Source organism: Arvicanthis niloticus, chromosome 19 (genome assembly GCF_011762505.2).
Source record: "Arvicanthis niloticus isolate mArvNil1 chromosome 19, mArvNil1.pat.X, whole genome shotgun sequence".
Lineage (NCBI taxonomy): Eukaryota > Metazoa > Chordata > Mammalia > Rodentia > Muridae > Arvicanthis > Arvicanthis niloticus.
Genome location: NC_047676.1, coordinates 39,790,891 through 39,818,878, shown reverse-complemented (window position 1 = coordinate 39,818,878; position 27,988 = coordinate 39,790,891). Strand labels below are relative to the sequence as shown.

The 27,988-nt window shown below is 36.4% G+C and overlaps 1 protein-coding gene across 1 annotated transcript in view; it reads right to left on the bottom strand.

Annotated features, from left to right (window-relative positions):
* Ndufs4 (NADH:ubiquinone oxidoreductase subunit S4) overlaps window positions 1-27,988 on the bottom strand; it is a 107,472-nt gene that overhangs the window by 57,245 nt on the left and 22,239 nt on the right. The window contains exon 2 of the mRNA XM_034523694.2: window positions 9,985-10,063. Coding sequence (XP_034379585.1) covers window positions 9,985-10,063 — 79 coding nt within the window. The remainder of the gene's footprint in view (window positions 1-9,984; window positions 10,064-27,988) is intronic.

Sequence of the window (27,988 nt, the reverse complement as noted above, 5' to 3'; positions counted from 1 at the left end):
GTTACTAACAGACTGATATGTATTTTCACACCAGCAGTCTTGAAAATAGCAAAATAACCTTTAAATAAATCCTAATAAATAAAATATTATCAACTCTAACTTAATGAGAGCCAAAGTGACAATGTAATAACATGCAAGAATCTGAAATTCTTAAAAGCAAGTGTCCAGTACTATTCAAACTTTCCACACACAGCAGGTAGTAAAGCAAGAAAAGCACAGACACAGTTACTCTCCCGGAGCCCACAATAGAAGCTGCTACACAGACCTCGCATACTACAGGTCTATGCATTCACCATGTTGTGGCTATTAACAGTTTAAACCTTTACTGTATTTTGCTAATTGGTGCACAGAACTTTAAAGCTTTTGTAAGATAAAACATTCCAGTCAGTTCAATTCTTCAGTATTGTTCGAGTGTTCTAAGTAGGAACAAAGAGGAAAATAATCTGCTTTAATTACTGAAGAATCACAGATAATAGAGATGGCTGAATACTGTAGACGAAAGATCTTTTGTTCTTCCAGCAATTTAATATAGCTATTCTGTAAGCTTTTATGGTTCCTGTCTATATATAAAAGCTATTATTTTTCACATTTATTTCCTTTGTAACATTTCAAAAGTGTAAGTTTTATACAGCCTAGTAATATATTAGAATAACATTTTTGGAAACATATTTTGGAAATAAAAGTTCTGCATTTATATAGAGAATCTTATCTACAAAAATTATATGTATAAACATTCTGCCTTAATGATCATTGTCAAATGAAATGTACAAGTTAGCTGCACTTGCTTTAAAATTGTTATGCCATCAAGAGTAGAAATATTTTTACCTTAATTCTATGACAAACTTTCAACAAATTTCACTGCATATTTTACATATAAAGATAAAAACCACTTTATATTAATGTATATGCTTATATATATAAAATAATATGATTCAAACATGAAATACAATAATCTTCTAACATTCTATGATTATTAGCACATTACCAAATAACCCATGCAACCAGCAAGAAAGAAACTTTCTAGTTTAAGCATAAAAAGATGTCTCATTGTTCGAGTCTTTAACATTTTTCAAAATAATGCCCACACTTTTGTCCGTTGGCATTATGCCCACATATTTATAATACTAAAGAGGCCAGTTCAGGGTGGCTCCCCAGTTCCCTAGCGTTATAATCCCTATCTCTGCAGTCTTCATGGCTACTCATTGTTTTTAGTAGTTTAGGTAACAGTCTACAGTGAAGTATACTCTAAAATACTTTTCAAAATATAAATGACATTGCAAAATAACATTTATAGCCAGCCAGTGCCCTTTCTTTACATTTTACATCTAATCGTCCTACTTATGCATCATAAACAGTCCTATTTAGTTGAAGCAACATTTATCTGTATTTAGTAAAAAAAAGAGAAAAACCCACATGTTTAACTGCCACCATGGTAGGTTCACAAAGACTGATATTCTTTGATGTAAAATGAAATACTACTTACTGAATAAAACATTAAAAAAAAAAAAAACTCATCTACCCTTCAAAGAGACATATTCTTTGACCCAGTGCTCCAGACTAAAGCCTTGAAATTTTGCAAAAGAATGTGTGTGAGTAAAGTCCAGACAAAACAGACACTTGAGCTGCCAGAAGGCTGCATAGCCCCAACTGCAGACACCACTTAGAATCTAACAGAGATAGTGCTGCATCTCCAACAGAAAGTAATCTCACCAACGGAAAGCTGACCCCTGGGGGCGGGGGGGGGGGGGGGAAGCACACAGTCAAAGAAAATGTAAGCCTTCCACTGAGGTTTATCTTTCTGTATGGGTCACTTACTGGTAAACTGTAAATCTAAGTTTATAAATTTCATCAAGAATTTATAGTACATAAGAAGAAAAAAATAACACTACAAAATGCTTACACAGCAAATCTACTTGCATTAGTTTTGAAAGTTTGCAAAAAAGATTATTCAATGAAAAAAATTCTTAGAACAAATCAAAGTCATGAAGATTAAAGCAACAAAAAATTCTACTGAAATAAGTCACTGCTTACATACATCTAAAACACTAATATTAAAATCTCACCAGCTAAAATTGCTGCTAGTGCCATGTGGTTATTATCAAGTAGTAATGGTTTGTTGCAAGTAATGATCATCTTTAACTGCTATATTATGGCAGTTTGGAAGGAACTCAATAAAATACTACTGGCCAACCTAACAATGATTATTTTTCATGCATACTTGACTTTTGATAAAAATAACAGTGGCAAATAAAACTGTCCAGAATGCTAGTATTTTTACATTAGTAGTAGTATACTATAAAACATTTTTTCCAGAAAGCTTTAAAATGACAGCTGCCCTTCTCCATCCTCTCAAAAAAGCCAGATTTATAAATTACTAAAAGCTTCCTATTTTATATGCTTTAGAGATTCATGTATAACCATAAAACCTTCATAAAGGTTAAAAACATGTAGTCTTAACTAGTTTATGGACAAAATAATCAAACATATAAATGAAAATGATTTCAAATGTCAGTATTATTTGGTCTCAGATCCGAGGCAATGGACTAAGGTGTACATGTTAACATATCAAAATAGACCTAGATTTAGGTTCTCCCAGCATCCCTCAGTGCCTACATGGCATACCCTGCTGCCGGGCTGCCCTTCCCCCAGAGCCTCCTCCCTACATAATGCAGACACTTTGCTTGCTCATGTTCTTTCTCCCTCTGCTCTCTGCATACATGCACTTTCTCTCTTTCTCCCCAGCCACCATGGTGACTTCCCTGGCCGCCTTCTTTGAGGCCAGTGAACTCTGCCAGAGAGCAGCTTCCCAATAAACAAGCCTTTGATATAATCTAATCTGGCTTAAATTGGCTCATCTTACCAGAAGCATGAGTGGCATGTGACAACATTCAGTAAGCACTTTGAACAAAGGGATGATGACAGCCAACAGAGTTTTCATAAAACTAATCTCCTAATACCACCTGTTCAAGCTCACTTTGTAGCACTTTCGATAAGAATGGAAACCACACTGATAAGAATCCCTTTTCTATCTTTATAGTCCTATTTTAACTGAGGTAAATTGTTAACTTAAATTTTGACAAATAAGCAGTCAGTGCACTGAAATAAAATGCATACTAACTTGATTTAAAAGCAATTAAAAGTGTACTGTATGCAAGTATAACTCATGCTTTGGTTATTTAGGGAAAACTCAGAATCTTAGAACATTACAAGTTTACCTTCTCTACATACAGAAAGAATAAAAGGACAACATGCTCACTGGACGTGTGTACTCATCAAATCTACTGAAGGAGACTGAGGTGAGGAGGCATACAAAGGGGAACACTTGCCCTCCCAATAAAACTCAGAAACAAGAACATTCTTTCCCCGACCTCCATGGTCCAGCAGCTCCTTCCCTTAGAAAAGCCAAGGGCAAAGCAGCAGTTTGCAAGCTGTAGCAGGCATCACAGATTTTGAAATAATAATGGTGCAACCCACAAAAATATTAAAAAAAAAAAAAAACACCCTATGTTCCTAAATGTGTTTAAGATTATTTTAGAATATTTTAAATATTTAATGTTTGCATTCTTATTAGTAAAAAGATAAACTAAAATTTATACACAACAACCAAAAGCATTCTTAGGAGTTATCCTTAAAATTTTAACACACTATAATATAAAATTCTTTATTAATAGTAATCCAGGGAAACAATTTTACTCCCAGGAGATTTTGTTCTGTAACAATGCCATTATGTATAGTTCCCAAATGAGAGATGGTTCTTATACTAGGAAAATGCTAACAGACTTTCCTCTGATACATTTAGTGCCTTAAGGACAGAGTACATATTGTCAATACACAATGATATTGAGGGAAAAAAATTACTTATCTTCCTAACAGTCACAAAACACTATACAGATTCCTTCATTTATATCCTAAACAGCAAATTCTGCACATAAGAATTAAAAAGTTAAAAAACAAAAAAACTTCAGTTGAATCTGAAAATAGTCACAAATGATAATCAAGTAAGTCCGCGCTGATGCTAGAAGAAATGAAACTTAACAGACCACATAAAATCTGATGAGCTCTCCATAAACTCTCTTTAAGGATGTATAAGACCTAAACTTCAAGTGGTCCTACGAGAACTGTAGTGATTAAAAAGCAGGCGATTCCTGCCACCACACCCTGCACACACCACATCTGTAGTGGCTCAAGAAAAACTGGCATCAGCATTTTAAAGAGATTCAGTGCAACTGCAGGGCACTCCATGGTAAATTACCTGGATCTCACAGGAAAGCACTCAAAGCCAAATCAGCCAAAGAGAAGACTTAGAGGGATGACTTGTTATTGTCTCAGTATTTTGTTATACTCTTAAATTACTGGAATTCCGATGATGTTTTGTTTTGTTTATATAGACTATAGCTAGAGATAATTACTGTGGTAAATTCTAATGCAGTAAAATTGTAACAAACTCTTGAGTTGGAATATATTTTTATTTTTGCAGGTCACTTTAATAGACATCTAGCTTATTGGAAGAGGAATGAGTTCTGACAACATCTAATGAGCTCATACTTCTAATGGATGTTGCTCTGGTTCCAGTATTCCAGTACATGAAAACAATGCATTTTCATATAGACATTTCAGAAAAAACAATTCTTCAATAATGCCAATAGTTTTATACCTGGTTATAATTCATTACTATCTTAAACTTTAAAACTTTACTCATGAATCATCATGCATTCATTATACTGACTAAAGATATGTATGCATGTATGTATATACATATGTATATATATTTATTCCAAATAAAGATTCCAAACATATTTCATCACCACACTTTAAAAAAAATCACATTTGTTAATATAAATTCCAATCACACTAAATAGGCATAAAGTACTACAAAGGCATCAAATTTAACAAGGTCAGAAGCAGAACCAAGTCCTATAAAAATTATAATTTTGGGGATTGGAGTGGTAGTTCAGTTGGTAAAGTGCAAGCAAGAGAACCCGGGTTCCTCAGCAGCCATGTTAAATGCCAGGCATGACTTATTGTAATTTCGGCAAAAACAAGGTGGAGAATGGGGGATTCTAGCCAGATTAGCAAGAGAGCTTCCTCTCAAAACACAGGTGGGCAGCCTGAGGCCAGCACACCTGAGCTGACTCCCAACTTGTCAGCATTTCACATGGTACAGCTACACACAGGCACAGCTTACACCCACATAGACATCCATGCATGCACAACAAAGCTGTACTGGAACTAAAAGAACTCTGTCACTTGAAAGCTCAAGCTCACCAAGAACAACACTTCTTGAAGCTAGTAAGTTAATTTTGGAAAAATGTCTGCCACACACTAATGACCACGTAACAACCACAATCAGTCTGTCATCTTGATGCAGTTTCAGTTAAAAGTTGTACCTTAAAAGTGGTAAATTCCATCTGCAACAATATTAAAGCACACAAGGTTGATCCTAAGGACAACTACTGGGCTCTGCTGAGCAGCAGAGAAGTTCTACACATACTTTTGTTTCGCTACGTAGATCATAAAAAGATGTGTACACAGGTTGAATTTTTACATCTAATTGTTCTCACTGTTTCTTTACAGAGGCTAGTTTGTATTTGTCAAACTGTAACTGCAAAGAACAGAAGACTGGAATGACTAGTAACTTATCCCCTTGACTGTTCAGGGTTAATGGGGGAGACAGCAGTGGTATTAACACAGCGAGAAGGGAAATGCAAATGGTGTAATTATGAAAATAATTCACTTCGTAGGCCATCAAAAGAAGTCTTTTATGCACACCCACAGGCCATCCTTTAAGATAGTCTTAATTTAACAGACCAAAAAGCTGGCAGCAAATTGACATAGAAAAAAAAAAGGCTGACACAGAAAATGGCATGCCCTACCGATTATTTGGGAAGACTTTAGAACAATGGACACAGTTATTTTTCAAAAAAGCAATTAACACAGAATTAAAAAGTAACCTTAATACCTTTTCTGAAAACAGATATTTTGCAAACAGGAAAATTACTACTGTTATCGAACAATTCTATGGCTTGTTGTTTCTTTCGTAAATCAATAGAAATATGGGTTTGACAAGAGGATCTTGATTAGAGGACCATTTCAATCAAGAACAGTTACATCACTCTCCAAAAGTTCCTCATTTCTTTTAGATTTAATTCTTCCTCACCCACACCCAGCTCCGGTAACCACTAATAAATTTTTTATCCTTAGAGTTTTCCAACACCAAGAATATCAAATAAATAGAATTATATAGCATATACCCATTGAGGCTGGAATAAATGATGCATATATTTTCTGGGTATAATTTTCATTAAATACATTTAACAAATATATTCTACTTGTGTGTGTCTTGTTTTATCATGTTTTATTTCTTTAAGGCCCTCAGCTTTTTAAAATTTTTGTTACATTTTAATTTACTTGTGTGTGTTAATATGTGAATGTATTTTTATGTGTTCCACAACCCCAGGTGACAATCATTGGACAATTTGTTGTTATCAGCTCTCTCCTTTTACCAAATAAGATCTGAGGATCAAATTCAGGTTACCAGGCTTGGTTACAGGTATCTTTATTCACTGAGCATTTCACTGGCCCTGTCTTACATTTGTTTTTAAGCACATTTTTAATAGTGAAAATGTCCAATTTTATGATTTTTAAAAAACATGAATTGAACACTTCTGGTATCCTAGCTAAAAATCATTTGTCTAACCCAAAGCTACAAAGATCTCTTTCCTTATCTTTTAGAAATTTTATATATTTTAGTTGAAAATTTAGTAGCACAAATTTATATTTAGAACTTGGGAGTTAAATCTTGGTTACGGCACAGATATAGTGAAGTGTTTTTTGCATAAAGGTACAGAATTTTCTCATTCGAAAAGACTAAACTTTCTTCTTAAGAAAGCCTTTTTGTTTCTTTGATTATTGAGACAGGGTCTCCTGAAGTCAAGCTGATCTCAATCTTGCTATAGAGACAGGGATGATCTTGAAATCTAGAAATCCTCCTGTCTCCACCTCCTTAATGCTAGAACTGTAGGCATGTATTACCCACCCACTTACAAGACAACTTTCTTACAGTATGGTTCATCAGTGATATGAACAGAAGCCTAACAAGGAAATGAGAGTCAATTAAGTGGGACCTTTTTAAGTCAGAGAAGCAACTGTTTAGTCCAATAAAACAGGTAAACGATTAGACCATGTCTTCCTCGTGTTGCCTGTGGCCCTGGCCTAACAGCTCAGCCTTTGTCTAGTTCATCTAACTAGATTCTCCTGTAGAATTTCTATGGGGGAAAAAGTTAAACTTTTTTTTTTTTTTTTTTTTTAAGTAAAACTAACTAGATTCTGTAGAAACAGTAGGTGTATTCATAACTAACCAAACAGAAAAAAGTATACCAATATAATAAACTGGTTTTTTTGTTGGTGGTGGTTTTCTTTTTCTGTTTTCTCTTTTTCTTTTCTTTTTTGTTTTTGTTTGTTTGTTTGGTTGGTTGGTTGGTTGGTTTGGTTTGGTTGTTTTGTTTTGTTTGTTTGAGACAAGGTTTCTCTGTGTCACCTGAACTGTCCTGGAACTTTCTCTGTAGACCAGGCTGGCCAAGAACTCAAGAGATCCGCCTGCCTCTGCCTCCCCAGTACTGGGATTAAAGGCGTGCACCATCATGCCTGGCATAATATGCCTTATATTACATAAGAACTAAACATTATAGTTCCACACACTTTAAAATATTCATGGTATTTACCTTACATCTAAAACACTTTAATCATTAATGTTTGTACACACATGTAGCATATATGTCTAACAATCTTTTGCTCAGAATGCAAATTTAATCTCAGACACTCTGTAAATGCTCTCCTGAGTCTGGGATCTTCTCATGCTACTTAGTGTGCTCTTCTTTAGAAGCTGTTAGGAACGAGACATAAAACCTAGCAGTACTTTGTTACCCACAATTGGAATATAAAATAAATAACTAAAACTCAACGTTAGGGGTTTGGTTACCCCTTTTTAAATATTATTCCAACAACTGTGACTATGTGCAGGAACTCAGGGATTTCTAATAGACTACGTACTGGCACCTGACTAACATACTTCCAGAAAATAAGAATACTGGTGGCAATCTAGAGAGAGCAAAATCCACTGGTGATATACAACTGACTCTGTGACATGTAAGGAGGCATCATACTGAACTAGTCCTCAATGGCTTGTTTAGAGTAATATAGAAATCAGATGCTTCTTTAAATAGAAAAAGCCAGGAAACACTATTCAGGTCTATAAAACTTGAATAAATAATGACACCATAACAATAAGCCAATCCCTTGGTTTCAAAGAGGTGGTCAAGAAAACTCAAATAGGGGCTGGAGAGCCAGCTCAGAGGTTAAGGGCACTGATTGCTCTCCCGGAGGTCCTGAGTTCAATTCCCAGCAACCATATGGTGGCTCACAACCATCTATAATGGGATCCAATGCCCTCTTCTGGTGTGTCTGACAGCTACAGTATACTCATATAAATATAATAAATAAATCTAAAAAAGAAAATTCAAACACTAGTGCTGTTGTCATTAAGTGGCGATTAGAACACGTGATAGGAAATAGTTCCTATTCCATATAACTGCCTTGTTTCTTTTATTCTATGTATATTTGATTATGATTTTTAAAATGAATAGACGGTTAGTATGAAGCATCTAGGTAGGGGGAGCAGGAACTCTGAAAGCAAGAAAAAGAACAGCAAGTTCCATGTCTACAGAATACTCTACAAACGGATACTACAAAGAAAACCTAGGGAGAAAATCAGAAACTAAATCATGCAAGGTCTTGAAGTGATGAAAACAACACTTAAAAAGTCTATTCTGACTAACCTGGGGAAAATGAACCAGGAGATTAAAATACATGAAAAGACCAATTATGACATTATTGCAGTAATTTACCTGGTGCTGTCTACACCAATGGTTCTCAAACTGTGGGCCACAATCCCTCTGGGGTGTCATGTATTAGATACCCTGCATATCAGATATTTACAGTACAATTCGTAACTATAGCAAAATGACAGCTCTGAAGTAGCAACAAAGCAGCACTAGGAAGGTTGAGATCACTGTTTTACACCAAGATGGTGGTAGTGTCAACAGACAAGTCTAATAGATAATTTGAATAAAAAGCAGTTAGCCTGAGAGCTAAGACAAAATTTTCCAAACTCTCCACTAACTTTTCTATTTATTTATACATCTGTTATCTTTAGTAGTATAAATAGAAATTTCAGAGTGACTTGTTTGGATCGTCCTTACAGGTTCAGACTTAAGTGATAGAAGAACATATCACTGGAGAGGAACTGGGGATGCTGGAGTGGAGAAAGTTTGCCTAGGAGGAGGTAACTAGGAGACACTCCCATTTATGTAGTAAACTACATAATAAATGAAGTGCACACTTATGCTACTATTAAACATTTGTGCCAACAGCCTTGAAAATATTACAGTATTCCTCTGTTGTAAATATAATCACTTATACAAAGCTATATCTAAACTCTGAAGATATTTTTAAAGGATAACTACTAAAATTTTACTGACTGATGCTAGAAAAAATATTATTCATTTGTTGTTAGCTGTAACTTAACTCATTAGTATGCAGAAATGATGGTTACAGGCACACATAAACACATAGTGATAATAATACTAAATAGTTCTAGGAAGACCAAATATATTTAATTTAGAGAGCACTGATAGGTATCATATAGTTTAAACAGCAGTATAACTTAAAACATTTAAAAACAATATATTTATTTCAAAATAAATGTTCCAATTACTACTCATCAGTATTTCAAAAATAGAAACCTTTATTTTTTGTAATATTTGTATAGGATATTTGCATATAGTATTCAATTTTTTTTATTTTATTACGAAAATCTTAGGTTTGTGTATAACTTTCCTAGAACTCAGACCACTATACTGAATAATCTACTGTACAAAACCATGCCAAATGGCAGAATCACAGCAACATGTTGTAGAAAATCCTTACCAGTTTCTCATCAACTCTTATAAGCTGTGTGTCCCGAGTTTGGTCCTCTGCCAGCTTCCATGTGGATGTGCTCAACAACCTGCAGTGCAAGACTTGGGGTTAAAGGATTATCTTGCCATGAAGAGAGAGAAGCAGACAGACTTATATAAACACACTGCTTTAACAGTATCTGTCTTCTCAAAAAGGAAAGAAAAGAAAGAGAAGACGGCATAAAAGCCCTTTTTCTCCCCCAATTAGTTCTGTCTGCTGAGTTTTTGGCAAACTCTCACTTGACAGTTCACAACAGGTGGCACTTTATGTCACTCTACAGACTCTAACAAAAAGTCACCAATGAAAAAACTGGACTGCTCTCTATGAGGGTACAGTGGTTGGTTTGTCAAGACCAGGCAAAAGCACACAAACTGGTACCAACTGTTCTGGAATGCTGATTCCTAAATGATGGCATCATGGAAGGAGTTGGGAGAAAGGGAAGGGGTCCTCAGTTATGAGAACAAGCTTCTTTACTCTCAATTTAAAGCAATTAGAAACTGTTTGAATGGTTATTTTAACTAGTGTTGTTAGTCCAGTCCCTTATCTTGTTCACAAAACTGAAGAAGGACTGAACGAATAATTAAAACAGAAAATAGTGTTGGATGGGCACAAAATCAATTCCTTTCGTGACTTCGTTTTCCTTTAACATAGTCTTGTGTGCTCTAGCCTGGAACTCCCTATACAGACAAGAATGTCCTCGAGTGTCTGATATCCTTGCCTCCACATCATCATGCCAGTTTATGTGGCAGTGGGGACTAAACCAGTCCTCATGCATGGCAGGTATTCTACAGACTCAGCTACATTCTCCAGGTCACAACTTAAAAATTTTTATACATGAAAAAAACTTTTAAGACTTGCTATTTAACAGTGAGAGCACAATAGGATTCTAACCCTTTCTGGTGTTGTCTGTGTAGGGCAGGGTGGGAGTGTTGTTTGTTTTAAGACTGGTCTTGAACTTGCTATGTTGACAGTGGCCTTGAACTCAGAGATCCTTTCACTTCTGCCTCTAGAGTGCTGGAATTAAAGGCGTGCATCATCATGCCTAGCAGGATTCTAATTTTTATTTAAAATAATACATTTATTAATTTAATTTCAGAAAAAATGCCTACATGCAAGAGCATATATAATATATATTTATTGTATAGGTAATGTGTTAAACAAATACTCCCTAGATAAACTTCAAAATGTCAGGAAAAAGTATTCTCTAATTCCAAATATTTAATATAGCAACTAAGGACCAGAGTCAATTAATACCACAGTATTAATCATTACACCCATGACAGAATGTAGTGCAGTGGTAGTGCATCTATCTGCCTTGGAAACACAAGGCCTGATTTGATACCCAGCATTTCTCCTGACCACCAGGAATATACCGACAGTATATAATCTTTTAATCCAAATGTACTGTAAAGATGGTAACAAACAAGGAGAAAGGTTTTACAAGACAGTAAAAACTCAATTTCCAAGCAAGGCAAGACCAATTCACTGAATAAGGATAGTTCCCAAGCTGTCAAAGAGTTAGTACCAAAAAAGTGAATAAATAAAAAATAAAGACAGGAAAAGGATAGGTATTAGCATTTATAAGTAGTCATTATAAGTGACCCAAAACTACATAAAAAAAATGTTAAGAAATAGGGAAATATAAATCAAAATACATCAAAGTGCTATTTCATATCTTTTAGGTTATATACAACCAAACTATCCTCATTGACAGGAATACAGAGAAACTGGAGTCTCTGTAGATTATAAGATAGTATAAAACTGTGCAAAATAATGTGGTAGTATCTTTTAAAAAAATTATCATTTGATGTGGCCATCCCATTACTGAATATATGAACCAAAGATTAACAATAGTATCTTGAGATCTTTACACCAGCACTCCTAACAGTGCTACCTAGTCTAAAACAAAAATAGACAATATTAAGAATTATATAAACACTTTTGTAACTATACTGATCATATTTCCAGATTTCTGAAGTATTATCTTAATTCTTTGCCCAAAGGATAAATCTCTGCCAGCTATACTTGTAATTATCAGCTACCATCATTAAAGTATACAACTCATTTGTGTGTGTGTGTATGTGTGTGTGTGTGTGTGTGTGTGTGTGTGTGTGTATAAATTCACTGTAAAGAAAGAGACAGAGAGAGAGAGACCTTATTTCTAACTCTGGTTTTGAGCACTTGCCTCCTCTGTTCCTCTGCGTCCAGATTACATTCTTTATGTTTCTAAATTGAGGAATTTACTGCTCTAATACTTCTAATTAATCAAAGTTTAGGCGATTACAGTAAGTACAAATGGATATACTTCTAATTTGTTGGAAGAGTTCTCTGTATAATAATAGTATAGAGAATACTATACTATTATTATAGTATAGTATTACTATAATATAATATGAGTAATACTACTCATAGCTTATGAGAGAATATGGGATATTTTGGAAAAACTCACAAAAGTACATGTTTTTTGTAAACACATAATTTCAGCTCATTTGGACAAATACTTATGTGAATAACTGCTAATCTTATGTTAAGATATTATGCTTTTTAATTATGCTTTTTAATAAACTTCCACACTGCTTTCTAAAGTGGCTGGACAATCTTATATTCCCACTAATAATATGTGAGGCTTTTTTTTTCTACTTTTGTTAGTATTTGACTGGGGCCATTATTGTAGTTACTGGCCATTTTAATGGGTGTGCAGTGCTAGCTCACTATTGTTAGCACCTTGCCCACATTCTAGGTGGGCTATATTTAAATTTTTTTAATTATTATAACTGTGTGTGTGTGTGTGTGTGTGTGTGTGTGATGCCACATGCCAAGGCATGCATGTAGAAGTCAGAGAATACTTCATGGACTTGGCTATCTCCTAACTTACTAAAACCACTGGTCTTCTGTGATAAGTGTCTTTTACCTGGACCATCTCACTAGCTCTGGAGGAAGGGGGCTGAGGGAGGGCTGGGTCTTGTTATGTAGCCTTGGATGGCTTCAAAATTGCCAACCTCCTGTCTCAGCCTCCTTAGTTCGGGCATTACAGGCCACCAAGCCTTATTGTCTACCAAATTTTCTGTGTATTAAAGATAACTATCTTTCAAAGATGAGTGTTCTGAAAACATTTCTTCTGTTCTGTAACTTGTCTTTTTATTCTCTTTACAGTATATTTCACAGGACAGAAACTTATTTTACTTTTTTTGAGACAAGGACACATGGTATAACTCTAGCTGGACTGGCATTCATCATATAGACCAGGCTGGTCTTTAACTCAGAGGTCCACCTGCCTCTGCCTCTGGAGTGCTGTGATTAAAGGCACAAAAAACCAATGAAGTGTAACTTGTACACTTTTTCTTTCATGGATCATAAGTTCTGTGCCTTACTAACATATCATACATACATATTTGTGAGAATCCACTGGACTTCCTTTGTCCCCATTTCCTAGGTTTCTTAATATAGACCTTGTAAATGCTGGGGTGCTTGATTGTTTTGACATAGCAACTTGCCCATGCAGGCCTCAATGTTCTGATCTCAAGCGATCCTCTTGCCTCAAAGTTCTCAATTAGTTGAGAATACAGGCATATGCCAAAACACCCAGCTTATAAATACTGATTTTAATGCTTCAAAACATGCACAGCATATACAATATAGGACAAACAAACTTCCCTGCTAAAACCTGCTGGGATTGCAGATTTGTGTTGCAGGATATTTGATCACACTGTGAACCTGAGCTTGTGTTATTTACTGGAAAAAAAACTGTTTCTAGTTGCTCAGTTCTAGCACACACCTTCAATCCAAGAGCTTTCTGTTTGTTGTAAACAGGATTAAATAAAGTCAATTATAGGTCAAGAGGCAGAGCAAACAACCAGTCGACTGGAACTGACCATAGGAAAAAGTGATAAAAAGGAAGTCAGGAGGACGGACAGAGAGATGCACAGGAAGCAGAAGGGAGGGACATTCAGTTTGAGAAGGTTTTGAGATAGTGTGTAGGGGAACCATGAGTGGTTAATATAGCTATGAATTTATGAGGATGTGATTTGTTTCAGCAATGCAAAACACAGATTAGCATTTCTCCAATCTCAGAAACAAACCATAAATAAAGAATGTTTCTGAAAAAAATATTAAAAGGTATTATCAAGAACAGTCACAGACTGTCCAGGTTGTTTAGAAGTAGGAGACAACCACTTCAGAGAGACACTGGTTAGTAGAAAAAAACTGAATTAAATCAGCCTGTATATTTTAAAGATGTGTTTTAACCTCAGAATGTATGTGTTAATGTTGGGGAAGAGGTTTTGTCTTTGTTTCCACAGGAGAAGGAAAGCTATGGATACCATCAAACTTGATAAAGATTAGATTCGAACAGGAGACATTTCCTGAGTAAGGAGAGGTGATAGTTCATCAGACAGCTTGGTCATGATGACATGGGTTTTATTAAACCATGCATTTTAATTTCAAATTAGAATGTTATACTGTAGATATAATGTGTCCCATGCCATTTTGGACATCAGCTTTTGAGTTTTCTTCTTAAATAAAAAGGATATTTTTGTTGTTTGGCACCAAAAACACAGTTACGAGATTAAAAATGTTTTAAGTAAATTCAATCTCTAAAAGTCAGAGTGCTTTGGAGCTGAGATAAAAAAGCATTTGAGCAGGGCAGTGGTAGCTCAAGCCTTTAATCCCACCTGAGACAGGCAGATCTCTATAAGTTAATTTTTTTCTAAATTCTAGAGTTATAGTTAACAAGGTGGTGGTGTAGCATGCTTTTAATCCCACCACCCAGGAGCAAAACTCAGTTACAGCTCCTAACTGATACATTTGCACACTAGAGAAATCATATAGCATATTACAGGTTATTATAAAAACCCTCTACAGGGTTACTAGAAAGGTAGCTAATTTTCAATGGGGTCGGGAACAAAAAGTAGCTCTGACAACTGCCCATAAGCTCATCTCTGTGCATGCAGCCCTGACCAATATTGACCCAGATGATAACCTAATTATGGATATCATATTTATTGGTGAATTGGCAACTGGGGGCTTTTCATAAAGCAAAAAGGAGTTCACCAACATTGGCCTCTTGCCTTCTAGTGAAAATGTTTTCCATATACAGAAAATACATATTCTCTGAGAAACAAATCTGGACATTGTACAGGCATAGAGAACCTTATACTCAGTCATTGCCAAACACTCTATGGTTATAAGGGTGCCCCTTACAATGATGGATGAATCTGTTCAAAGGCAGAGTTCATGGAAAGAAAGGTATTACAGTGGACCTGGTACCTATCTGAATTCCTTCATGATTAGGAATGGTAGCAAAGGGGTCTGTCTGTGCCTCCCACACTGAGGAAATAGCTCAGTTGCCTATCAACCTATCCCTAAACTGGTCACAGCACTTGGCTGACACATGGTTTACTGATGGTCATCAACCACTTATGGAACCAAAATTAATGGAAAGTGGCAGCTTATAGACCAGGGTCTATAGACCAGGGGATGGAACGACCAATACTAAGGAAGGAACCTCAAAATCAGTACAGAACTATTGGCTTAAAGACAAACAACTAGGAAAGCAAAAGGAAAGTCTCTACGCTCAGTTCATGGTGCATATGTAATTCTTAAGCTATATAGTCAACAAAATGGAAAACCACTGTGTGGCAGATCAATCTCAAAGATACCTATCTGGTCATGGGAAACATGAATGGAAACAGCAAAACCTAGCAAAATTTAGCAAAGACATCAAATTTTACGTAGATTATACAGGCAAGACAAACAAAATGTCTGAAAATAATGAATTACTTGACACATTGCATCATGTTTAATTAAGACTACCATATTAAAATTTGCCAGGGAACAAATTCAGAACAAATCAGCAAGAATCATAGATTGCACATTTGAAAAACCTGAAAATTTACCACTAACACTAAAAAATAAGGGGAAGTGGAGAATCAAATTAAATCAGGACAACCTTATAGAATTATGATTACAAGGAATTCACAGTCAGATGATGGTCCATACCTTTAATCCCATCATTTGGAAGGTACATGCCTTTAATCCCAAGACTTGGGAAGCAGAGGCATATCCACAGGAATTACAATGATTTATATTTAGAGGCCTCTTGCAAAAGTGAAATGTCCTCTGTGATCTAAAACATAAATATAATTAAACCTTGAATTAATGTATAAAGGGAAAATGTATATAGGTATATTTATCCACACATATTAAGGTATATTTTACTTCCAAATTTTCAAAAGAATTTTTAAAATTTTAATTGTAAGATAATACTTTTACTTTCACTAAAAAAAACATTTTGCTCTAGGAAAAATATATGCTACCAAAAAAGGAACCCCCAGAGTTAGGGTTGAGAAAGGGTTTTGTTTTTATCTTTCAAGGAGAATAAAAGCATCTAACTAAGTAATCTGGAGCCCCCTGACAAGTGAAACATCTGAAGAAAGAGGATGTATCATCAAGACAATATGTCCCAAAGAAAAGAGTAAATTGGCAAAGTGGTATAACCCACCTCCAGCTCAGCTGCACTCTACAGACATAGTGGTAAATGGTCTTTCTGTGGTACCAATTCAATTAAAAATTAAAGCTGGCTTTGGGGTTGGAGTGTGGCTCTCTCTTCTCTAAACCCACACATGCCTGTTAAAGGAAAATCCAAAAATCTCTGACTCTTATCAGAAGAGCCACTGATACTGGACAGAAGAAAAACAAAGAATAAGGTTCTATTCTATTGCCACTATCTCAATCTTTTGGTTTTCATTTGACTCTCTAAAACTTTTCTTAAGGTATAAATATTATCTCAAAATTTCTAAGGTTATTATGTATATATAAATTTTCTGTCTCAATACTAGTGATCAGATAGAATACTAATTAGAAATAAGCTTCATCTAGCTTCCTGTATGTGTTTTCAGGCTGGTGTCTGAAGCAGGTAACTAGGAACAGTTTGTTTATTCAAATTGTAGCAAAAACAAATTTGATTAAAAGTAAACTTCTTGACCTATATTACAAATAGTACTACTACTTTGAAGCAATTAACCTTACCAAGTAAAATTAATTTAATTTAACCAACATCCCCCTATCTTCTGCGCTAATTCAAAAACATGGTTGCAAATATCTTTGCCCTCCTCCTTCCTACTAGCAGCTGGAGAACATGACCCTCTGCAGTGAGACTGAGCTCTGCGCTGCTCAGCAGAATGAAGCTATGTGTATTTCCAGGGCAGGATTTGAGAGATTAGCAGTTTCTACTTCCTATCTTTTGAGACATTGATTCTTGGGATCTGTCATTCTTGGAACCCAGAGATCATGGTATAAAGATCAGATTGTCCCACAAAGAGGTCCATATAAAGAAGAGGAACTGACATCCTGTATCACTTTGCCATCCAGAAACATGATTTCTGTTTAACATTCATGTTAAGTACATAGTACATGTTAACTACATACACAGTACAGAATAGACAAACCTTCCCAAAACCTCAGATTTGCATGCATGTCCTTTTGTAAGGAGTTAGCAGAATCTTTTAACTTCTGCATATACCTGAATATTTATTTATAAACATTAAAGCTAAGCTAGTAATTTTCAGAACCAGAAATGATTTATTATGTATGAAATAAAATTCCTACTCTTATACAAATCTCTAAGAAATTAATATCCTTAGTCTTTTAATCATAACCTATTGTGGGAAAAACAGTGGCCACCAGAGGCTGGCAGGATGAGAAGACAGAGAAATGTCAGATAATGAGTCAGAGTTCCCATTGAGATTATGAAAATTTCAGAAGAGGACAATATTGACAGTGGTGGTGTTTTTGTCACAATAATGTAAACAAACAGGATGCTAATGCATTACACTTGAAACAGATCCTTCATTTTATATATGAATATTTTATCACAATGACAAACAGAGAACAACCCCAATGGTGCACTTCTGAAGCCTCAGCACTTGGAAGGCTAAGAGAAGGGCACATTCAAAGCCAGCCTGAGCTACACATCTATCAAAAGGAAAGAGAATAGCTTGTGAGGACTGGGGAGCCCGAGTTTATCCCGATAAAGAGAAAGGCTTGCTAGAGGTTTTCAAAGTTATAGACTTGTAACTTTGCCTAGAGAAAGTCTCTTCACATATGCATGTAGAAATACTATGTCTGTATATATTAACCACTCATTTTGCAAAATTTCAGAAGTCCAGATTGAGCTGCTGAACTTCACAATAATTATTCATTTGTACTGCATCATGTAGCAAACTTTCCAAAATTATACACTTTTGAAAAAAAAAAATCATACACTTTTTAGAAACTTCTAGTGTCTGTGTAACACAAAATATGGTCATGCTTTTTGTGACCATATGTCCCACCAATTGCCACCCTTACTATTTTTTAGACCTTGAGCTAGCACCAATGTTCACCACATTTTGCATAGAAGCAGTTGCTAATGTTGAATCTTTCTTAATAGATTTATAGTATAAGCAAACATGTGTAAGCAATTACTCTTACAATACACTTACAATCGCTGTGATGAACAGGACAGAGAGAAAGCAGGCCCAGGTACGTCAGCAATCCCACTAGTCAAATGGACTCACTACTAGATAGTTTAAGTTACCTACTTCACTTTTCAGTATCAAAATAAAAAAAATTTTCATAAATAAAAAAGAAAAAGTTTATTCATAACAAGCAAAATTAACCAATTTTATGTTTATTTTCATTGGCACATAAAATAAATATTTATATTTTAAAATATTCTAAACACATTTCAAAATTAGGAAAAGCAAAGTTTCACAAGAGATGTTTTGAAGGGGGGCTGGCACTGGAGAAAAAAACAGACTTACAGTGACAAAGACAGAACATTTAGCAGACTCTACAAGCTGATATCGTAACTAATATAAATTTGGTAAAGCATTCCTGAAATGCTATGATGATAAATAGATTTGTATTTAAGACTCTAAGTAAAATTCATAAGCTTCCTTTGCCAAAATTTAAACCTTATTATAAATTACCTTAGGATAATTATTTTTGTAAATTCTTTTTGCCTCTTTTGATACTAGGCAAAGGATGTACCTTACAACTCCCTTCAGGAGCTAGCAATGTGAACAGTCTTTGATGTTATTATAATTACACAGCACCTTGTTTGATAATCAAATCTTCCTCATATGCAGTTGCATACTCTAAACAGTAATCTTATTTTGCAGGGGAATTTTAGTGAATATATAGGCTTTGACACTTTTTATTTTCATTTGTGTGGGAAGGTGTGTACATTGTGGATGTGCTAGCCCTATCTGTATATGTGGAGGGCCAGACAGGTTGTCAACTGTTGTTCTCTACTTTTTGAGACAGGGTCTCTGGCTTGGATCTTGGCACCTATCTGTTAAACTAGGCTCAGATTTCCTTGTCTCTACCCCTCAGCCTGGGATTACAGACAAAAGCTAAAAGGGCTGGATCTTACATGGGTGTTAGAGATCTGAACTCAGATCCTCGTGTCTGCATGGAAGTATTTCATGCAAACCCTTCTATACTTTTTCAATGTCTTGGCAACCTCCACAAATTCTTTTTGTCAGTTGTAACTAGAATTTTTCCTATCATGCTGATTTGATAACTTGGAGCATGTTTTGGGGAGGATGCAAGCTACTGACTTTTAAAAAGGTTTATTTTTATTTTAATGTGTATAAGTGTTTGTCTGCATGTATGTATGTGTTCCATGTGTATGTTTGATTTCTCAGGAAGCCAGACAGTTATTTGCCACCAAGTGGGTGCTGGCAACTGAACCTAAGTCTTCTGCACCTCTCCAGTCCTGTAGGCTTCTGGTTTTGAACAGAATGCAGTTCTGAAGAGGATATTTCTATTTTCAAAAGTTCTTTACATTTCTTTATTGTGCAGAGGAATTACCTCCCCCCCCCCCCTTTTTTTTTTCTCTAGAATTGTCTTCCAAGTTTTACTTACTTTAGACAGATTTAAGTCTGTTCAAATAGGGGAATATTCACTAAGAAATGTAAGAATTCCCTTCCAAGATGTTCACTGAGAGAGAGCAAACATTCTAGGCACACTTTCCTGCCAACCCTGTCCTGAAGTCTCCTTCAGCATCTCTCTACCTACTTAAGGTTAATTTGGCATTTTTTAAGAGTCAAACTATTTTTTACAAAATGAAGAACTGGTAAGTTTTTGTTAGAATCTTGCCTAGGGTTTATGGTTATAGTAGACAGGAGTGTGTTTCTAGCATTTTCTTCCAGTATGAGACCACTATCTTCAAGCTCCCTGAGGCCACGTGGACACATAAATGCAGAATAGCCATTGTCTTCAGGCAGTGTACTGGTCTTTAATTCTTTTTATCCATATTTCATTTGAACTATTAAATATTTGTTGCAGGTATCAATTTTCCTTGTCATACATGGGCTTGCTTTTAGTTTCAAGTTTCACAATCTCAGGGCTCACAATTGATACCTCAAAGACTTGATATTTTGTTGCCATTGAAGTTGTTAATTGGACACAAGCAAGGGTCAATTAAGAAAATGACCGACTGTACTGGCCCATAGCAACATGCTGGTAGGATATGCTGAAGGCAGTGGAAGCAGGAGATCTCTGTAAGTTCAAGGCCAGCCTGGGCAAGGTCCTGAATAGCTAGGGCTACAGAAAAACCCTGTCTCAATAAACAAACAAACAAACACCTCCAAAAGACTGGCCTGCAGCCAAGCCTGTGAAACATTTTCTTGATTTACGACTGCTGTAGAAGGGCTAGCCAACTGAGTGGTGGTACTCCTGAGCAGGTGGTTCCAGGATATACATAAAAAGTGGGCTGACAGCCAGGAGAAGCAAGCAGGAAGCAGCTCTCTCCCATGGCTACTTCCTCAATTCCCCGCCTCCAAAGTTCTGCCTGGAGTGACTACTGTAACTTCCCTTAGTGATTTAGTTGTATGATGAGAGTTGTAAGCTGAAATAAATCCTTTCTTCTCAAGTTGCTTTTGGTCATGATGCCATATCATAGCACTAAAAACCCTAATGGAGATACATTACCAAAAAAACAAACAAACAAACAAACAAAAACCCTACCAAATATGCAGGAACCTTGTCTTCCACTGTCATCGTGTTTTACTGCTTTAAGTTCATAATAAACAGAATTATAATTAAAATCCTATTTCATTTTAACAGGAAAAAAAGGTTTTCTTCTTTACAACTCTCTGAATGGCAAGGGTGTACTGAAGGCTGTCACTAGGCTAAGGTGGCCAGGCAATGCAGCTGCAAGGCTGCTAGCGCGTGCCAGTGGACAGAGTCCACCTCAAGTGAACCAAGAGCCAGAGCAGTAATGGAGGTGACCAGCCAGCTACTCCACAGACTAACCAACATCAAGATCTACCTCAGCTCTGAGGATGTGGCTCAGTGATAGAGCCCTGATTTGATCTCAAGCAGTTGGGGTTAGGGATATACCTTTAATTCTGCCTAAATGGGATTATTTAAAGAGCTACTTAACATCTTTTACCAAAATATGCTAATCAACTATGCAGAATCCTATATACTCATCATAAGGCTAGGTCATTAGGGTTATGCAATATTTCATTTTGCCCAAGCATCTGGTGAGATTGTACAGTTTCCTATCTTCATAGTCAGCTATGGGCATGTGATTTATGTTATCAGTGAAATGTACAAGAAAGTGACAATAACCACACGTGATTGCCTTATCTTTTTCCTCTGTCATAGTAATCAAAGGTGTGTCCACAAATGAGGACATATAACATTAAGTTACTAGCTGTCCCATAAGGGATACACAGTATGAACAAGAAATAAATCTTTGCAGGGCAGTGGTGGTGCACACCTTTAATCCCAGCACTTGGGAAGCAGAGGCAGGCAGATTTCTGAGTTCGAGGCTAGCCTGGTGCCTGGTCTACAGAGTGAGTTCCAGGACAGCCAGGACTACACAGAGAAACCCTGTCTCGAAAAACCAAAAAAAAAAGAAAGAAAGAAAGAAAGAAAGAAAGAAAGAAAGAAAGAAAGAAAGGAAGAAAGAAAGGAAGGAAGAATCTTTATTAAGTTTAAGTCACAGATCCTGACAGCTACAGCTTGATCAGCAACTGTCTACTAATAATACCTCTCTAGGGAATGCTACATGAGAACTCAAGTTGTAAGGTATTTACTATACATTGTTTGAAATTCAGTGCAATATTTTGAGAGTTTGCTATTTTCAAGTGAATCAAAGATGTCACATTTTACATAGCTACATCTTGGTCTTAAGGGCAGGATAATGTTGAGTCTTCCAAGCTCAAAAGACACTAAAAACCAGGTTTTGTGAAACTACTAGATGATTGTTTCATGAAACTACTAAAACTACTGTTACATTTTGCAGAGCTTACCTGCTAAACTAAAAGCTACAACAACCTACGCCAGTTTCCTTGCATTAGGAGCTTTGGATTTAGAACACCTCTGTATCTGCAACACAGACCACTGAGGTTGTGTCTGCATCATAGATAGATTTGCACCAAACAGTTAGACCACAGCCAATATGCTGAAAGGCAAGACAAGCTTTCGAACACATTACATTATCTTTCCGAGCAACAGTGCATTACCAATGATATTCCATCCAAGAAAAGCTTGTCAGTCAGTATTATTTACTCTTTAGATCAAAGATGAAGTGTCTGTCCTTCAGCAAAATCTGGCATTCTTGAACAAACCATTTTACAAAACGTGATCATATGATTAAAATTAATAAATATATGTTTAAAAATACCATTACCTTCATCTCTTTATAAAACAAACTGGAAAACAATCACGTAGTGACTATAACTTAAGAATTAGTCAGACCTGCCTGGTGGTGGTAGTGCATGCCTTTAGTATCAGCACTTGGGAAGCAGAGGCAGGTGGATCTCTTTGAGTTGGAGGACAGTCTGGTTTACAGAGCAAGTTCCAGGATAGCCAAAGCTACAGAGAGACCCTGTCTTGGGGGGCGGAGGGAGGAGTTAGTTAGACCCATGCAAGATTTCTTCCAGATCTGCCACTTAACAGCAATATGATTTTGAAAACAATTATTTCAAAGTAATTTAAACACTTCAATTTCCTCCTCTGTAAAAACGGGGTTAATAATAGCTTATAAACTTTAGAACTAAATAGCATGTGAAGTAACAGCATGTAATACACGGTATAGAGAAACAAATGTTCCTTTCGTTCTCTTTAGTAACAGGGCTAATCCAGAAGGGAAAAAAAAAATCCTACAGAACAAGTATCTTTTCCACACTCTGCTTAAATAAATGCCGACAGCTGACTTTTCTTTATTTCCTCACACCAACTATAAGTATGACCATACCCACCACTGTCTCTACCTTCATTGCCTTCCACCTGGGTGAGTACAACAATCATTTAAGTCCACCGCCAATCTCTAATCTTTGTCAATGTATCATCCCACTTTAAATAAGGTATTTATGCTCAACTATATCAGTCTTTGCTTAAAACTCTTCATTAATTTATTTAATTTTTTTGACCCTCCTCACTCTACTCCATGGGACTGTAAATGAGCGCCTAATTTTATGCAGTGTCACTGGGAATGGAACCCAGGACTGCCTACTTCCTACAGTAAGCACTGTACCCAGTAAGCTATGACCTCAGTCTTATAATTTGGCCTGGGATTCAAGCTGGATGCAGTGAAGACACAGCATCAGAGGCTTATCAATTTACTCTTCCTGCTGCCCCTCTTTTAATATCTCAATGCCCATAATCAGCTTGAAGAAGTTAATGAAGAGTCGGTGCCACTATTCCCTGGGCTTGGGGACTGAGGTGGTTAATATTGGGCTGTCTTTCTAGGGAAAGTAGTGGTTTTGGTGGAACAGGGAGGATTAACTAGGATTTATTGCATAGCCATAATCGATTGGTAGAAATATGTATAATTGTTATTAAGATGAAGTTATAATTTCTTAAATGGTACAAAATTTACTTTGATTTCAAATTGAAGGTTTTCATTGGTACAAGTTTCTTATTGATATAAAAGTGAGATTAATATTGTTACTCTCATAGCCATTGTGCCTATATAACAAACACATTTAGGAATACAAGGCTTAGACCCAGTCCTTCTTTAACTTTTGTAACTGATTTGAGATGGTTAGCCTGTGAGTTAAGGGCCTATAGCAAATTCATGGCTTTGAGTTTATTGTTAGGGTATTTTCTGTATTTTATTTAGAAATAGCTGAGAGGAGTTAACAGACAACAGTCCAGATTACCTTACATGGATAGTTGGTTTTCAAGACATCAGAAGTCCACAGAATTGATGTTACAAACATTTCTGTATTAATGTTCATTTTGATTAGAGACCTGTCTGCTCCTGACAGCTTCCTGTCTTGGATTCTAAGAAGAAATTGAGCATCTTTGGAGTTACTCCAGTTGAGGTGAGACACCCACTAGGCAAGAATTGCCTCTTTTCATCTACAGATAAATTACTGTCCAAAAAAGGACACACTTGCAGAATAGTCGACTGATTATATCTGCCTAGACAGAGTAATCAGCCCTTAATAATTCTGCATCACTAGGTCTGTCAGATGATCCTAGGCCAGAAGGCTGAAAATCAAATGCTCCAACGTTTTGTAGTAGATAGAGGGACTGTCCAGGTGTTCGGAGGTGTCTATAAATTGGCTAAGTTTTGGAAACTATGCTTTGTGCTTCCCATAATCTCAGTTAACTCAGTCATTCTGGATTTCTGATGGGGTTGAAGACTTATAGTCTCATAGCCAATCCAGGCTGTTTACTTTGAGAGAAAAGATTTGAGAGGATGGTTTTCAGCTGACATTCATTCTAAAGCCAAGAAAAAAGCCAGGTTCAGATCTAAGTCTTTTAGTTAGGAGAGATGACAGAGGTTCTGATTAGTCAACAAAATGATGGACTGGGTATTAGGTCTATCTTGCTTCTTACTGACACAAATTGGTATAGTTATGCTCTAATTGTTTTTTTGGGGTTTCTTTTTGTTTTTTTGGGTTTGTTTGTTTGTTTGTTTTTTGAGACAGGGTTTCTCTGTGTAGTCCTGGCTGTCCTGGAACTCAGTCTGTAGACCAGGCTGGCCTAGAACTCAGAAATCCTCCTGCCTCTGCCTTCCAAGTGCTGGGATTACAGGTGTGCGCAACCACTGCCTGGCTGTTATGCTCTAATTGTATTTTGAAAGAAAAGTTTTATTTTAACAGGAAGGGTGATATGTAGGAGGAGCTAAGGTGGGAGGAGTAAGGAGAGGAACAGTAAGAAGAGGAGGAGGTGAAGGAGAGGAGGAGCTAAGTGATGGGGTGGGGGGGGTAACATGGAGGCGGATGTTCACATGTCTCCGCCAGTCAAAGACAGTTGATATATCTAGGATGGGTATTGGGTTGGTTACACTTCTGATTGTATGGGCATCTTGTTATTGAGCATTACCAAATTTATAAAGCCTTTGATTAACATTAAAAAAATTGTATAAAAGCAAAAAGGAGAAAGGGGGATGGGATAGGGGTTTTCTAGGAAGGGGAAATGGGGAAAGGGAATGGCATCTGAAATATAAGTAAAATAACCAACAAAAAAATTGTTGGAAAAAAATGTTACTCATATATATATGCATAGACAGGGAAGATAAGAAGGAAAGGAAGGGGCCAGGTGTTATGGCTCAGGCTTTTAATCCCAGCACTAGATGCAGACAAGTGGAGCTCTATGAGTTCAAGGTCAGCCAGAATTACACAGTGAGTTTCAGAGGTCGAGAACCTATGTCTCAAAAGAAAGCAAACAAACAAAAGACAAAAAATAATAAAAGAAGAAAGGAAGGAAAAACAGCAGCAAAATAGTAACATATAGACTGTGTGCTTGTAAATTCATTTTACTGAAACTTTTTCTGTGTAAAAACATTTAATAGCAAATTAAGTTAAATTGAAAGGAAAATGAAAACTAGAATTATATGCCTCATCTTTAGAAAAAAGTAAAAGAATTTTCTTAAATAGGTAGAAATAAATTCCAAGCATTAAGAAACTCCTAACAGGGTTGGAGAAGTGACTCAGTAATTAAGAGTACTAGCTCCTCTTAATTACTGTGTGACCCACACAGTGGCTCAAAACTATATGGAACTCTCTCTGGGCTCTCTTCTGGCCTCCGTGGGCATCAGGCATGCACATGATGTATAGGCATGCATACACACAAAACATTCATATACATAAAATAAAACTTTTGTAAGAATTTAAAGAAGCTGCTATCAGCAGTTTGACAGTTAAGTGGCAGAAACAATAGTAGTAATCAAAATGATGAGAACAGAGGTTTGAAGCAATCGTACAAGATTCATTATATAATACAGAACTCTATGTTACAATGAAAACACTACTAACTCTATTTTCACCTATGGCATATAGATACTGTGAGAATTAAATGAGACCATGTTAATAAAACCCTTCTTTAGTGGTCAGTGCCTGGTATAAATGTTAGCTAGTCCAGCTGTTGTATAAGAAATAATTCTTCAGTATTAACAGTGCTATTTAATACAAGTTAATTTTAAACCGTACTTTTAACAATGGATTAACCCTCCTCAAAACTATTTATGGCTATGAACTTCAAATACCATTTATTGAAACATAACCAAAAGATCTTTTTCACTGGTATAAATCAAGGCTGAAATGAATAATACTTGAAATATATGTTGGCTAGTAAAACTACCCAGGTATCACTAAATAAAGTTTTACAACTTAGCAAGCTCTGCAGCTTACAGGTAGTCAATGTTTAGAGCTTATTTTGGACCAAAGAAAAAAATTTTATCCTTGAGAAAGACATTGTTCTCTAAGCTGCCCAGTCCTGGTATTTAACTGCTGATTTTATTTAGTTTCATGAACCAATATTTGCATATAGAGCCTCTGAATCACATATTCACAAGGTTTCTTAGTTAGGGTTTTATTGCTGTAAACAGACACTATGACCAAGGCAACTCTTATAAGGACAACATTTACAGGTTTAGAGGTTCAGTCCATTATCATCAAGGTGGGAGCATGGCAGCATCCAGGCAGGCATGGTGCAGGAGAAGCTGAGAGTTCTACATCTTCATCTGAAGGCCGCTAGGAAAACACTGACTTCCAAGCAGCTAGGACAAGGGTCTTAAGCCCATGCTCACAGTGACACACTTCCTTCAACAAGGCCACACCCCCAAACAGAGCAACTCCCTGGGCCACGCATATTCAAACCACATTCCACTCACTGGCCCCCATAGGCTTATTCAAACACATGAGTCTATGGGAGCCACACCTAAACATAGCAGAATGCGAAAATATATTTAGTCGTTTCAAGAGTCCCCATAGTCTACAGAAGTCTCAACAATGTTAAAAGTCCAAAGTTCCATCTCTTACGAGATTCATCCAAACCACTAACTGGAACAAAGCAAGGCAGGAAACCAGCTGGGTACACTCCAAACTCTGCATCACCATGTCTGATGTCAAAGCAGTCTTCAGATCTCCAACTCTTTTTTCATCTTTGTTGACTGCCAACAAACTTCCTTCTCCTGGGCTGATTGCATTCCCTGTTAGCAGCTTTCCTCAGCAGATATCTCATGGCTCTGACATCTGGAACATCTTTGGGTCTCCAAGGCAACTTCAACTTTACAGCTTCTTGTTCCAATGTCTGAGATCCACACATGATCTTCTGGACTCCTCCAAAGGGCTGGTGTCACATCTCCAGCTTTGCCCTCTATTGTACTCTAGGCTCTGGTTGATTCCACTCCACTGCTGCTGCTGTTCTTGGTGATCATCCCATGGTACTGGCATCTGCAATATACTGGGGTCTTCTACTGCAACTTTGCTTCACCAATAGCCTCTCATAGGCTCTCTTCATGGGGTCAAGCCTCAACTCCTTTGCATGACCTCCTTCAGCTGCATTCTTCACCAAAATACCACAAAAACATGCCAGTAATCCCAGTATGTGAGAGACTGAGGCAAGAGGGTTTCTAGCTATACAATAAGTTCTAGGCCAGCCATGGCTACTTATTAGCAAGACCCTATTTTTTACATGTGTGTAGAGATGGTAATTCCTGCTGAATTTACTCACCATTATT